This window comes from Rattus norvegicus, chromosome X (assembly GCF_036323735.1).
Source record: "Rattus norvegicus strain BN/NHsdMcwi chromosome X, GRCr8, whole genome shotgun sequence".
Lineage (NCBI taxonomy): Eukaryota > Metazoa > Chordata > Mammalia > Rodentia > Muridae > Rattus > Rattus norvegicus.
In genome coordinates, this window is record NC_086039.1 from 62291381 (window position 1) to 62308250 (window position 16870).

The window sequence follows — 16870 nt, forward strand, 5'->3', positions numbered from 1 at the left end:
CTATTACATATATGCAAATGTTTCAAAATTAAATAAATAAATCTGAAACACTTCCAATTCCAAACATTTTATATTAGGGATATTCAACATTCATACATATGCATATACATATATACATATACATACATACATATATACATATAGCACAAAACAAACCTAAAAGCTCCAAGGTTAAAACAACAAAAGGTCTGACATTTAGCTTTTGGTAAATCTGAGTGAGCACAAATACTTTCCATATATCGCAATTCATCAAAGAAGTCTATTGAAATCCTCAAATACATTTCACGACTAATATTGACATTATAGAGAAAATAGAGAACAACCATGCAGACACAGTGCAGCCACCTTGAGAGTAATCATAGTTTAGAGGGGATGAATTATTTTAGAAGCAGATGTTAAAGCAGTATTTTTAAAGGCTATCTAGGTAATAAAGCAGAAGGATAAGAAAGGGCTAGGTACTATACAACTATGGACCCACCGGTTTTTGCTGAGGTTTTCTGAAAATCTGCTTGTCAGGCACAATATAGTTGTTTTCATAAAATGCATGAAGCAACAAAAACTCGTTTCGCTCAGATCGTCCACCCATCAGTGTCCTAGACTATTAAACAGAGCTTTTAAAACTTTGAACTCAAAATCACCACAAACAAAAACAGCTTTGAGTCGGTTCATTTAACCATGGCACCTCCTTCAACTACTCACAGTAACGAAGGTTGCTTTTACTAAATTATGTCTAACTTTCTCTTTAAGCATTTAGGGGATAAAGAGAGCTTCAAATACTGACAGTGTGGCTATTTCCTTAGTTCAAAATATATCATTCCACCAGAAACATCCAGATGTTAGAGATAAAATCCTTCTGTTCACCGAAATCTCCACATACTGCACCTGGCATTCCTCCCTTTCTCCCAACCAGTTTTCCTTTTACAAAAGAAGCCCGGCTTTCAGAATCCCAGTTCCTCATTTTATAAGCATGCATTTAGACTCATTATCATATAACAACTACCCCAAGCAAACACTGAATCCAACAGGAAATGCTTTTTCCCCATTTCTAAGTTAAATTTACCATAATGTTCCCAGCGATGTTAGTGATCTGCAATGCTAATGGAAGAACATTTAGCTCACACATGATCTGCAAAATGAATCTGGCATCTTTCCAGATGTGTTCCAACAGGTACAACAGATGAGAAGGTTCACTGTACAGAAAAGGAAGAATGAAACAGAATCAAGTAATTAAAAGAAACAATGAGTATAATCAGAACTTTAAATGTTACAAGGAATTTCTGGTGTACCTTCAGAGCAATGGAAGCTTGGCTTTTGAAACTATTTAAAATAAGGTCACTATATAATTAGAAATGCATTGATACCACCAGTTCTAGTACAAAAAAAAAAGTCAATACCATGAAATTATGTGTTAACTATAGCCAAAAATTTATCTAGTGTTAATTGTAACCTAAAACTATCTAAATCATTTTATTCATTCAATCAAGTAATTATATATTACATGCCTACTTATATCTGAGGTACTCACTAGCTGTAACCAAAGACATAAATTCAGTCCTTGTGGGAGGACAGAGTATAAAAAAGAAAAATAAATAGGTAATATTTATACAATGCTAAGATTTGAGTATCAACAAAAGGGCAGGAAACAAAGAAATATAAACTATCAGGAGGAGAAACTGCATTTTCACTTGGAGAGCAAGGGAAATGTCACTGAAAATAAAGACCAAGTAGTGACAGAGCAAGCCTTATAGATGGGTATTTTAGGGAAGAGCATTACAAATAAAAGCACAAAGACTCTGAGTGAGGTACCAATCTAGCAGTTGCAGAAACACAATGGAAGTTGATATGGCTAGATCACAGAATAATGGAGACAGCAGTAGAATAGCAGAAAATCAATACCACAAAGGCACACTGTATACAACCTAGTAAGCTAATATATGGACTTTACTCTGAATAAAACACTGTCTCTACCACTATCGAGAAATTTTGATGAGACTTAATTTTAGCAGGAGTACCCTGGTCCTAAATTATGAAGATGATGCCTATAGAAGGCAACAAAATTAGCACATAAACCCACTGCTATGGTTTGACACACTTTGTCTCTCCTGAAACTGAGGAGGAGAGTTAATCCCCACTATGAAATACTATGGGGTATATGGGGATAGAACCTCAGACCCTGCTTGGAGTTATTAGCACCATCAGCTACCTATGAAATACTACAAGGCTAAAAACAAAAATACAAAGGTATTTAAAGATGAAGTCTTTGAGTCTCCAGGGCTGAAAACTGGTGTCTTTGTAAGAGTTAGTAGATATAGACATACATGCACTTATCAGACTTAATGACAGAGGTACAACGATATGACTCGTCAGAGGAGATCCATCACTCTTGGACGTCCAAAAGCATATAGCAAAACAAACCTCTTTCCTTTTTACCTTATCCAATATGTGGCATTGTGCTGCCACCATGCTGCCACCAGAAAATGGACTAAGGCACATCAGGAAAGAGTATGGTGGCTTGAACTAGGGTATGTTCTGTGAAGGTTAAAGAAGTGCTGGAGCTTTGTTAAAAAGACAGAGATAAAAAGGTCCCTTGATGCATCTACTGTGGAGTATCAGACAGAAAAATCAAGGATATCTAAGAGGCATGGGGTAGAGGCTGACTTTGAAAGCTTCCCATATTACTCAACATCCATAACTGTCATTGATATAACTATGAAAGTCTACAGAAAAACTAGGAGAAAGAACAACTGAGTTTTTAAACAATCTGGAGATTCATATTAAATATCAGGTAGGTAAATCGAAAATTTGACCCAACGTTTAAAGCACAGATGCACAGGAAGGTGGCATCAGCCCCGATATGGAACTTACGTGACAAATCAGATAACCTAGAGAGGAAATATAATTAAACGAGAAGTAGCTGAAGAACTAGGGAGAAACACGTTTAAAAAGGGACTCAACAGGAAACAGAAACCTGTTTTAAAAATAAGCAATCAGTGCTGGAGAGATGGCTCAGTGGTTAGAAGCACTGGCTGTTCTTCCAGAGGACCCAGGTTCAATTCCTAACACCTACATGGCAGCTCACAACTATCTGTAACTCCTGTTCCAGGGGATCGAGCACCCTCAGACATATGTATATGCAGTCAAAACGCCAGTGTACATAAATAAAATTTTTTAAAAAGTCATCATTGCCAGATATAGTGACAACAGCTTTACTCAAAGCTTGAGAAGCAGAAGCAGGCAGATCTCTGAGAGTTCAAGATCGACATAAAAAGTTTCAGGACAGCCAGCATTACACAATAAGACCATGTCTCAAATTTGAAGAAAAATCATGGACTTGGTACTTCTAATCACTCAGGATTCAAGTTCAAGGCCAATCTGAATTATAGAATGGAATTTTGTCTCCAGAAACCAAAAGAAGCACACAATTAAAGTATGAAAGTAATGGATATGCTGTAATTGGTATAAAGAGTCTAACAGTAATTGGCTGGCTATTGTACCTCTAGCCTAAGGACAGTAGGGACAGTGGCACCCTTCTATTGCTCACTTCAAGAAAGATGAATTCTGAAGAATCCAGTATCATACCTATACATGTTTCGTATATTTTCTGTTGGAATTACAATCCTCTCAGTTTTCAGAATCTGCTGAACAAGTTCAGACAAATGGTAACTTTTACAATGAATCAATTCTTTTGCTGAAATTTCCACATCACATATCATTCGACCACAGGTAGCATTTCTTTCACCAAATCCACTCCGGCTCTACAAGGCAAGAACAAACACGAAATCCCATAAAGGAACAAGTACTGAGAACAATCTGCTCTAACCGATTTTAGAACTGTCCCCAAAATTACAATACTGAAATTCTCCTTCCACTCATAAGCTGTGTGCTTGTGAACACCTACTATGTATCTGATGCTGTTCTAGGCACTCTGTATATCAATCACAGTGAACAAGGCACTGCTTGGCAATGCATGTGGTGGCATTCAATATCCTACACAGAAAATTAGCAGTGAGCAGGAAGTTAATATTTTACCCTGTCTTTCCTGTAAACTGTTACAACATAACCAAATACTGCTGGTTAATGGAGGAAAGGTAATTTTTAGACAATTATAACTAATAACTAATATATAGTTTTCAAACGACAGACTAGAAAAACATTTTATAGTTTCTAATGAAGTGATTAACTGAGGAAAAAGTGACTAATACACGAAAGTGTTGCCTCTATGGACTTGCCCTTCTTCTGTAGTCTTATTTTAACTTTGGCACTGAATGTCTTTCTTGAAACCAGCATTTTATTTATAAAAGCCACTGGTACTTTTAAAAAGCAGCATTTAAATCTAAGAGCAAATCTAGTAATGAAAGATAGTCCATGTCAGATGCCTATTACCTTTACTTCAGCAATTCTATAGTAATAGACCTTGGGCAGGTTCGGTAATCTCTGAAATCATTGATGATTCAGGTTGAAAATCTAGTGGAAGGGAGCTAAGTATTTTCTGTTGGGGCTATCTCTCAGAGCAACTTTTGTTTAGTTTTTAGACACTCTCAGAGGAATTATGTGGCTTGAGATCATTTGACTAGAAAGGAAAAGAACTGAGATTTGAGCTCAGAACCTAAGGCCTGTCTATTTTAAAGTTCATGTTCCCCTCTTTCTCTATTCTCTCATCCTTTTAATTCTATCTATCTTTAGTTGTCTTATGTTTGTTCTTTTATTGAGAGTTGTGTTTTGTTTGTTTGCTTTCGAGAGCTTCCTGGTATTACTTTTAATTTTTCCCTCTTTATAGAACATTGTATATTAAACAACAAGTGCCTATTCAAAAAACAGTAGCTACCCCATATTTAAAAGCCAAATAAAGAAGTGAAAATTTGAAATAATTACCCCAAGTTTTGGCATGTTGGATCTCCTCAGCCGACCTATCTTGGACCAGAAAGGAACCTTGCACTCATTAATTCTTTGCAGTAGCACTTCTAGTTCAAAACCACAAATATTATGACCCTAGTCAGAAAAAGAGGCAGCCAATCACATAATGAACACAAATTAGAGGATTTGTCTTCAAATGCACAGAACTTCCTTGCCCTTTCTTTCTCTGGTGTCTAACTGAAGACATCAAGAGCATACCTCCGATCGGAGTCCCTCTCCCTCAGGAATGTATTCAGCAACAGTATTCATTAGTCTTGACATTAACTAGGCTGCTAAGGAGATTGCTGGAATAAACTTTATTTTATACTAATTGATGCAGGGTTTATATGTTATTTTTTCATTTACTGCTTAAGTCTTACAATGTTGGAGGCAAATGTAAATTTTAATGTCCCATACCTTTTACATGATCAATAAAAGAAAGAATCCTTAAAAGCAGAAACCTATGTTGTCTAAGTTTACATAGGACTTCTGAGGAATCCTATCCAGTTTTTTTTTAAAACTGAGCATGAACATTAGTGAGTTGGACCTTTAATCAATGTGCTACAAAATATAAACACTAGTAAATGGTTTGATAAAGTTAAAAGCCATGAAACGAAACTATACAATGGAAAAATTACTTGACACAACCTGAATTTTCATTTCTATGATTTCTAATTAATATCCTTTGAATAATATTTTCACATAGATAGGCTTAAATAAAAATAAGATATGGCTTCAAATAATTCAGATAAATGCAGATTATTTTTGATTGAAGATATATACTACCACAGAATAAACAAAATCTTAGAGACAGAAAGTAGAATAGCCAGGGAGAAATGGGGAAATAAGTCTGGAGGAGCAGTTCTCAACCTTCCTAATGCTGCAACGCTTTACTACAATTCTTCATGTTGTGGTGATACCCAACCATAAAATTATTCTCACTGCTATTTCATAACTGTAATTTGCCTACTGAAATGAATCATAATGTAAAAATTTTTGGAGACAGAAGTTTACCAAAGGGGTCACAACCCACAGGTTGAAAGCCACTGGTCTAGAGTTTTAATTTTAAAATATGTAGAGCTACAGAGACAGCAACATGGTAATATAGAGGTGACAACAACTGTAAATAAATGGAAATAGTACCAATGAACCTACATTTAAGAATAGTCAAGATAACGAATTTTACATTATAAAAAGCCTACCACTATATGAATAAATATTTATATATACACACATATATATACATATTTATGGCAGTTTCTCTATTAATAAAAGACCAGAAGGGCATAAGGGAAACTTATTTCCAAATTATTGTGCCTAGGATATCACACAGGATCCTATTTGACATCTGGATTTGTCATGGACTTGTCTCTAATTCCCTAGGCTATGTATCCTAGGCTCTGTAACACCTACTTGGGATTCAAAAAACCTGTTTTGAAAGAGTGAATGAGAATAAGGGTCTACTGAATTTTCTTGGTACTTTAAAGACAAATGCTGAAATATCATAATACAGACTTCAGCAACAATCCATACATAGGCTCTTATGACACTGGCTACACCACTACCAGGTAAGATATCCATTAGGAGGGGTTGGGGATTTAGCTCAGTGGTAGAGCGCTTGCCTAGCAAGCGCAAGGCCCTGGGTTCGGTCCCCAGCTCCAAAAAAAAGAAAAAAGAAAAAAAAAAGATATCCATTAGGATAAACGAGGCTGACAACACAGTTAACATTTCTTCTCTCTTCTCTCCAGTACTGATGACAGAACCTAGGACCTGGTCTCTCACATTGCACTCTACGATGGAGCAATATCCCCAGCCCTCCATTTTTCTCAAATGTCATCTCTAATTTGAAAGCACAACACTATGATGTAACCAAATTACTAATATTACATTTGAAATATGGGCACTGATAGCCTAACTTCTGCTTAAAAAGCAAAAATAATATAATTTGATTGATCTATTAATCCAGACAAAAGAAAAGGAGAAATTCAGGTCAAGGAGCCACTAAACAAAGGGAGGTCAGAGAACACACAAAAGGAAAATGTTCCTTTACTACAAAGAAAAGGCACAAACCAACAGGAAATTACTAGCTTCACAGCCCAGTAAGAATACAGCAAATTGTCAATAGAAAATGAAGTCCGTATCCATGAGCTCTCAAAGATCAGAGACATTCACTGAGGTCTTAAAATTAAAACTGTCCAGAAATGGACACATTGCAGAATAGTTGACTTGATAATTTCTGCCGAGCCAGAATGATCAGCCCTTCATCATTCTACATTTCAAAAGTCTGTCAGATGATCCTAGGCCAGAAGGCTGAAGACTTGCTCTCACATGGGGACTGTGCAAGTACACAACTGTCTCTTCAACCTGTCTCAGTTTGGGAAGCCATGATAGGTTTCCTATACTTTCAGATAATATTGGTTGTTCTCAAATTTCTGATAGGGCTGAAACTAGTTATAGTCTCATAGCCTACCCAGGCTGTTTAAAACTTTGAGTATACATATTTAATTGGATAGTTATCAGATAGTATACAAGCTAGCCAGGACATAACACAGATTTTAAGCCTTTCTTAAGCTGCAATAGATAACTAAATGTTCTGTTTAACTGATAAAATGTTGGACTGGGTGTTAGATGTATTTTATGCTTTATAAATTACAAAATGATAATAGCTGTGTTCAGCTTACATTTGAAAGAAAAGGTTTTTTTAATTAGAAAGGGTGAAGAGTAGGTTGATGTCTTTATGCAGGAAGGCAGGTACAGGATAGAATGAGGCCTATCATTGGACGAGAAGGAAGGATGAGTGGGAACACAGTTTTAGAAAGAGGGGAAGGAGCTGAAGCAAGAAGAAGAAGCAGGGAAAACTTGGCAGCAAATGTTAAGTTTCTTCTCTGTGCATAGATACAGGTTGTTATGAATATTTTTAAGGGATGGATGTGTACAGGATTTTGTGCTGTCTAGATGGGCAAATTAGACCTGTCAATTGGATCAGAAAAAATTAAAATATATATATATATATATATATATATATATATATATAAATTTCACTTGAAAATGTGCCATAAGATACTAGCAGTTTATATACATTCAGTTATTAATGTGATATTTTCTAAGTATAGGTAACTGAGTTATCCTGAGCTGACAATTCAATAGCTGCTTTTACACCAAGAAAAACTATCCTGCATGGACTAGAATTTTCCTTCCCATCTAAAGAAATCTCACCAAGCCACATGGTCATTTCATTCTGAAAACATTCTTTGATACTCAAAAGTAAACAACCAATAAAAAGTAAATGATTAACAAAGTCACACCAAAGAGAATGAAGAAATCAAACACTTCCCCATGACATGACCAAACATCTACTACTCACCACGAGAATATCAGGGTCAAGTTTGTGAACTTTTGCAAGGAAAAATCCTAGCAAAGTTCTTTCTGTTGCAGCAACCTCAACCTCCATATTCTGTTAAGATAAAAAAAATTTTATATGTGTGTGTGTGTGTCAGTATTTTAAAATACCAGATGCCTTACCTTCTTGCTCAACCAGGGTAAGATTTCTTAGGAGTAAATGTAATCATTCACTTCAAAACAAGACATAACAATAAAATTTCTGACTACAGGTTTTACATAATAATAACTGTGCAAAATCTCTGAGAACCTCATTCTAGTAATGTACATGTAAGTCATGTAAGTGCTAAGCAACATCTAGAGCAGAAATGTCCGACCACAGAAACATGTTTGTACATTGGACAAATTTTAAACCATATAAATAAGAGTACCTTTCTAAAACATTAATAACTTTGCTATATAATACCTAGAAGACTTTACTGTCTATGTATTTACCAAAGAAATCTCAAGGATTCTATAAACTAATCTCAAACAGCATGAGAACCAATAAATAAAAAACTAAAACTAAACAGATACTGAAGAATTGCAAATGTCTTAAATACAAATATAGCCTATCTTCACACAGAAGAGCTCTACTTGGATTAATGAGTATCTATCAGGTACTCGCAACTGCTCATATTAAACCGCTTTTAAAACAAAGGATGATGGCACTTATATTTCCTACAACAAGCTCAAGGTTTGAAAAATGTCAATTTAACTTTAAGGGAATTTTCCTAGGTCATTTTATTTGAATAAGTAATTCAGGACAAGTCACACATATCAGGAACACAACAGTAACCCCCACCTATAAGAAGCCAACTGAAGGACTATTAAGTGAAACCTGACAAATTGTACCAATTAGTTTTGTCAAGTGAGGATATTAACAAAATAAACCTACAACTGTTTCAACATTATCATTTCAAAAGGCGAACAATATTTTATTCAAAAACTACAATCTTTTGAGCAAATATATTTTTTTATGAAGAACTCAGTTCACTATACTGCTTCCCCTGCTATTTAAGGGCTTATGATACCAACTTCACAAAACATATTTTGAATTTAAAACAATTATTGATGCGTTTAGGTCAGCAAATATCAACCCTGTCATTACATGGCCCAACTCTACATGGTTTCCCTCAAGTTGGGGAGGGGCTCCACACAATATGATCCCAAAATACATGATCACTTTGGAAAAGCTTCCATATAAGCTAAACAAAAGGAAGTTTGAATGTACCCATGTCATAATTTCATTATCTTCAGAACTAATTTAAGAATTATTACAGGTCTAGTCTTATATTCCTAATGCATTTTATCAAGTTAATATACCAAGAATAGATTTTATCGAGTAAAATATGGAATACATTGTTTCTATGAGTCCATTCCATTCTCCTATTCTCTTTCCAAACAAACAGATTCAACATTTAAATGGAATGAGTATTTACCTTTTTCTTAATGACTTCTTTGAAAGCGCATGGGAAAATACAGTCCTTTGGTTTAGACACAACTACAGAAAGGAAAAATGAGATTCTATTACTCATCTTAGTCCAATTTCAGACTCTACATGCGTCTAAGTGGAAAGTGCTTTAAATATAAATTCCTTGTTGAGTCCTATAAAGTTAAAAAGGCTAAGAGCTCAGTCAGCCATGTTGCTGGACCTCAAAACAAAAGCCAAGCAGATATCCTTATACCCTATAACAGTACAAAGTGCTTTAATCAAACATTTACTTTCCAAATTAGAATGAAGGATTATAAGAATTCTTCCCAAAGGAAATCCAAGTACCACCAAAGCTTCAACCAGAACACAACAGAGGAAACTATTTCAACCACGGCTTCCCCTTACTACACTAAAGGCTTGTCCCATATATAGCAGGCATTCACACAGTGACATTCACAGAGGGGGTAAATAAATGCTTGCTCAAATGACCTAAAAACTATTACCTTCCATGTATTTTCCAGGCTGTCATCAGTACTTGGTTTCTCATTTAAGAGTAAAACTTCACAATAATCATACTGCATATTGTGCTCTCTGAATAGTTCCTGATACCACTTTCCTAATACATCAAATCTTACTTCCCACTGTCTTTTTAAACAAAATACTTATTTAATCACCAAGCTCTCAGCATGAAATGTCAGACTTCTCCTTAAAGACCAACTCACAAAACACACATACCTCAGTCTATGGAACTGTTGCACCCACTGAATTTTATAGATAGCACAACTCATTTCCAGTTTAATATGACTAAGATGTCTTACAAATAGGCAAAGATTCATTTATTCCTTGGCATTTTGCCTCATCACACAGATAATTTTGCTCAATAAAAGTCAAGTTTGCCCTAACTACTCTCAAAAACAAGTTCCAAAAGACATGTTCCTGATCCAACCGGCAGAGAAAGTCAAACCAGAAAAGAAACCAAATTCTTAGCAAATCATCTTTTAAAAATACATACCACAGAAATGCGTCTGAAAGGGAGGTTTTGGAGGTGCTTTATCTAATGGGAAATTGTGATGAACCAGCGCTGCCATAGCAATGATCTGCAAAGACAGGAGTGGGGAGATCAGATACTACCATATGTTCTGCATTACCATGAGAACTACTCAGAATATTAAAACATATTTTAATACATTAAAATTCTTTTTGCTTTTTAAAAAACATTTTAAAGCTCTGACAAAGGGTTAGTATTTATAATATAGAAAAATCTAAATACCAAGAAAAAAATAACCTAACTAAAAAATTGGGGCAGGAAACTAAATAAAACTCTCAGCAGAAGAAATACAAATACCTGAGAAGTAAGTTTTCAAATGTTCAACACCCTCAGCTACATGGGAAGCACGAATTAAAACTATGATGTCCATCAACTGCTGAATGAATAATGAAAACACAACGGAATATTATAAAATTCTCAGGCAAATGGACAGAGCTGGAAATAATGGAGTAACACAAACCTAGAAAGGCAAATCTCATGTGTTCTCTCTCCTATATGGACGCTGGTTATGACTCTTGAGGATGTACCCAAGGAAGACTGGAAACTAGTTAGCAGCCATGGGTGGGGATTTCAAGGAAAGCAGAATATCTGACCAGGAAGGCTCAAATGAGGTGGGAATGGGAGGCCAGGTAGAGGAAGCGAACTAACACTAAAGACATTGGGAAACCAATATTGTGGAAGCTTCGTATAAGGAATTCAAATGGAGTTATTTTAATTATCAGGGAACAGTGCCTGTCCCAGATAGCACAGGATATCAAATATAAAGCCTCGTATAAGTTGACTCTTCTCAAGGTATTGGTCAGTGGGATCCTATACTTAACCCCAAACATTACAGGTTTCACCAGTGATCTTAGATAAACTCCAGAACTTGACAGGGAGACTCTATTACAAAAGGGCTCAGTCAGAACACAAAGAAGCCAAACTGGTTCACTTTTCATCCATATAGGCCAGCTTTAATAATGCCACAGGTTCTATTTATGCTACTGGGAAAGAAAAGTATTCAACACTCTTACTCAGCTGTGAACCCAGAAGCTAATAATATAGAGGTCAGAAATGAGTGTCCAGTTCCCTAAGACTGCAGTTACAGACAGTTGCGAGCTGCCGTGTGGGTGCGAGAAGTTGAATCTAGGGCCTGCGGAAGAGCATCCAGTACTCTTAACCACCGGTCATTTCTAGAGTACCCCCTCACCACAGTTTGGATCTCAACAGGGTTGTTGAACACCTTCTCCTCCCTCTATAATGTGTACAAATTAAATTAGATCAAAAAACGAAATCTAACCAGGTTCAAATTCCTGGGACTATCTTAAATGTGCTACTATTTCTATTAGAAGGTACCAAGCATGTATATTCTGTTTTCTTTTTCAGGTATATTAGTGCTACTGATGATTATTACTTAGACCAGTAGTTTTCAACCTTCTTAATGTTGGGACCTTATAATCCATTTCGCATGTTGTGGTGTCCCTCAAACATAAAATTATTTTGTTGTTACTTCATAACTGCATTTCTGCTACTGTTAAAATCAATGTAACCATCTGATATGCAGGATATCTGATATGCAATCCCCAAAGCTGTTGTGACCCACAGGTTGAGAATCACTTAGACCCATTTCATTAGGAATTTCAAATTGGTAATATTTGTGTGCTGGAAACTTCTAAGGAGAATAATTTCACATTTCAATTAGCTGGCTTCCAAAACTACTTATCCCAGAAAAGTCAGGACAAATACTGAGTCATTTATTTTTATGTTTTCAAATAAGTTTGTTCCTTAGCTTCCCTCATAAAGTGACTTAGTACTATTAGGAATTTATGAATCGGATAATTTCAGGAATTATTCTTCTGACACTCATATTGTCCCATACTTTGCCAGAAGGAGACTTTTTATTTTATTTCCTGAGTCAGATGTAGCTTCTGTTAAAGTAATATTGCCCTTGGTTTCCGATGTAACAAGATGTTCCATATCCCCTGCTCTGAATCAGCCTTTTCCCTACAAAGCCCTATTTCCTTTGTGAAGAAATGATATATGGAAGCATCAGTCTGGGAATGAATATTTCTTTAATATTAATCAAATACTAATTAAAGCTTTCCTCAATGCTTAATTATTAACTCTGGCTATCTACAATATTACTTGTGATTGGAAAGGTCAAGGGTAGAGGATAGAGCTCAGTGGAAACTGAGCTTATCACGTGCAATCTTGAGTCAATCCTCAACACTATAAAAAACAAATAAAAAATACATAAACAAATGATCAAATTATATCCTAAAAGAAAACAATGCCTAAATAAGTATCAAAAAACTTAGAAGCACTGGGTTCGGTCCCCAGCTCCGAAAAAAAAAAAAAAAAGAAAAAAAAGAAAAAAAAAACTTAGAAGCAAACATAAAAGAGCTTTGATTAACCAAAGTCACACAAATACATCCATGAAAAACAAGCTGGGTGGTACAGCAGTCCAATAGTCAAGGCCACTGGAGACTGCAGTAGAAAGACTTCATGAGCCCAGACATTCAAGACCTGGGCAACACAGTAAAATCCAAATGTGATATTAATAATAGTAATAATAACGAATGCCATATATTCCATAAGTAACAAGACAGATGAGATGGTTCAGAGGATAAAGGGTCCTGACACCAAGCCTAACCAGAGTTTAATCTTTAGGACCAACATGGATAACTATCTCCTATAAATTGTGCTCTGACCTCTATACACATGCTGTGACATGGCCATGTACACACACACACACACACACACACACACACACACATTCAAATGCTGGATTTTGAAAAAATAAAAATTAATACTATAAAACACAGGGACACCACAAACAAGTACAATCTAATGGAAAAAAAGGTAAAATCAGAAAGAAATAAAAATAACTGATGCTTTAAGTTCCCAGCCTCTTACTCTGAAAATCTACAATAAAAATTTTTAGCCTATTCCTGTATATTAACTACTAGAATGTAATCAAATAATGCCAGTTAATGAAGATAATTTTACAAAAAAAAATTTAACTCATAAATATGGTTAGAATTAGAAAGCCACCACTTTACACCTCCAACTGAAGTAAGAAAATCAGGCAAAAATAATCCACATTTGAAAAAACTGGGATCTCCATCTGCGCCCAGTGCTGGAGCTGTATCACAGCCCTAGAACACAAAACCTGCAGACGAGAGCTGGTCTCTCAGGAGCGCTCTCCCTCCTAAGCCCACAGCCCACAGCCGAGATCCTGTGTTCTCTCCACTGACTGGCTAAGGACAGACCCACATACAGGGAGTGCACAGGGTGGCCTAGGACAGGACCCTTCCTGTCTCCATCTGCACTCAGAGCTGAGGCCATTCCATAGCTCTTCAAACCCAAAACCCGCCAGTAGAGAACTGGTCTGCCAGAAGCTCACTCACTCCAAAGATCACAGGTTCACAGGCTCACAGGCCACAGCAGGGATAAGCCCCAGTCAGAGACAGCAAGACCAATTACCATAGAGATAACCAGATGGCAAGAGGCAAACACAAGAACCTAAGCAATGGAAACCAAGGCGACTTGGCATCATCAGAACCCAGTTCTCCCACTACAGCAAACAGTGGATATCCAAACACACCAGAAAAGCAAGATTTGGATTTAAAATCACATCTCATGATGATGATAGAGGACATTAAGGCCATAATAACTCCCTTAAAGAAATACAGGACAACACAGGTAAACAAGTAGAAGCCATCAAAGAAAAAAATGCAAATATCCCTTAAAGAATTATAGGAATGCAAGGGCACCCACATTCATAAAAGAAACTTTACTAAAACTCAGAGCACACATTGCACCTCACAGGAGACTTCAACACCCCTCTCTTCCCAATGGACAGATCATGGAAACAGAAATTAAAGAGAGATACAGAGAACTTAACAGAAGTTATGAACCAAATAGATTTGACAGATATCTATAACAATTGCTCCTACAAAAAGAATATACCTTCTTCTCAACAACTCATGGAACCTTCTCCAAAATTGACGATATAATTGGTCACAAAACAGGCCTCAATAGATACAAGGATATTATTATTGAAATAATCCTACCCATCCTATCAGATCACCATGGACTAAGGCTGGTCTTCAATAACAACAAAAACATCAGAAAGCCCACATACATAATGCTCTACTCAATGATAACTTGGTCAAGGAAGAAATAAAGAAATTAAAGACTTCTTAGAATTTAATGAAAATGAAGGTACAACATACCCAAACTTATGGTACACAATGAAAGCTGTGCTAAGAGGAAAACTCATAGCTCTGAGTGCCTGCAGAAAGAAACAGGAGAGAGCATATACTAACAGCTTGTAGAACAAAAAGCAAATCACCCAGGCAGAGTAGATGGCAGGAAATAATCAAACTCAGAGCTGAAATCAACCATATAGAAACAAAAAAGGACTATACAAAGAATCAACAGAACCAAAAGCTGGTTCTTTGAGAAAATCAACAAAACAGATAAACCCTTAGCCAGACTAAACAGAGGGCACAGAGACAGTATCCAAATTAAGAAAATCAGAAATGAAAAGGGAAACATAACAACAGAATCTGAGGAAATTCAAAAAACTATCATATCCTACTACAAAAAGCTATACTCAACAAAACTGGAAAATCTGGAGGAAATGGACAATTTTCTAGACAGATACCAGATACCAAATTTAAATCAGGATCAGATAAACCATTCCCTAACCCCTAAAAAAATAGAAGCAGTCATTGAAAGTCTCTGAAACAAAAAAGCGCAGGACCAGGTGGGTTTAGTGCAGAATTCTATCAGACCTTCAAAGAAGACCTAATACTCTTCGAACTATTCTACAAAATAGAAACAGAAGGAACACTACCCAATTCGTTCTTTGAAGCCATAATTACTCTTGTACCTAAACCACACAAAGACCCAACAAAGAAAGAGAACTTCAGACCAATTTCCCTTATGAATATCAATGCAAAAATACTCAATAAAATTCTCAAAAAATGAATCCAAGAACATATCAAAACAATCATCCATCATGATCAAGTAGGCTTCCTCCCAGGGATGCAGAGATGGTTCAATATATAGAAATCCATCAACATAATCCACTATATAAACAAACTCAATGAAAAAAAACACATGATCATTTCATTAGATGCTGAGAAAGCATTTGACAAAATTCAATACCCCTTCATGATAAAGGTCTGGGAATAATCAGGAATTCAAGTCCCATACCTAAACATAGTAAACATTTGAAGTACAAATACATAAACTATCTAAGAAAAATAAAATTTCAAAAGAAAAAATTGGATCAGTGGCTTTCTCCTGGGATAAATGTACCTACCTCCTTTTCCCTGAGTGACAGCAATGGCTATAGAAATTTTTTGGTTGTTACAACTAGGAAAAGCAGTACTACTTGCATAATAAATAAGTAGAGGTCAGAAATGCTATTCAATATCCTGTGATAAACAGGATAGTACTTGACAACAAAGAACCATTCAGCCCAAAACATTTATAGTGCCAAGGTCAATAAACTTAATGGAAAGCCCACAGAAAAATTTATGCTGACCACGATTTGAACCCACTAATCAATCCCAGCCTCAGTGCAACTTAACCAGGCATTATCTGCCTTCTGAAAAGATTCAATATGAAGTACCCTGACCACCTCCCCATGAGTATTCTGCACAAAAAATTAAACTTGAATGTATTTGATTCTTTAGTTAATGTGATTGACACAGTGCAGCACAAAGGGCAGAACTAAGTTTGGCAAGAAAGTAAGTATTTTAAGCCCTTTCAGACCACGTGACCTGTCATTACTACCTGAATGTTATTGTAGTGCAAACCTGAAAACATTCTGTGTTTCAATAATATTTTATTTGCAAAACAAGTGGTAGGCTGAATTTAGCTCACAGGTTTTGTCTGCACCAGGTACAGAAGAAGATAATGGCAGCACAACAAGCATAAACAGAAATGGGACTTCCTATGGGATCATTGTCAGTGGTTGTTTAATTATTCGTTATCATTGGAAAAAACTCAAGGGGGATAGGTGGAAGTTATTGTCATTTAAAAAGAGATTCAAGAGATATAAAGATTAAACACTCATCTATGAAGCTATTATATAAGTCTGAATTCAAGTAAATCATCTT

The 16870-nt window shown here is 35.9% G+C and overlaps 1 protein-coding gene across 3 annotated transcripts in view; it reads right to left on the minus strand.

The window, feature by feature from the left end:
- Pola1 (DNA polymerase alpha 1, catalytic subunit) overlaps positions 1–16870 on the minus strand; it is a 313981-nt gene that overhangs the window by 262906 nt on the left and 34205 nt on the right. For all 3 annotated transcript variants that reach the window (NM_053479.1, XM_039100121.2, XM_039100122.1), the window contains 7 exon segments: positions 479–598; positions 1061–1190; positions 3580–3755; positions 4873–4989; positions 8258–8347; positions 9714–9775; positions 10719–10803. In NM_053479.1, the coding sequence (NP_445931.1) occupies positions 479–598; positions 1061–1190; positions 3580–3755; positions 4873–4989; positions 8258–8347; positions 9714–9775; positions 10719–10803 (780 nt within the window).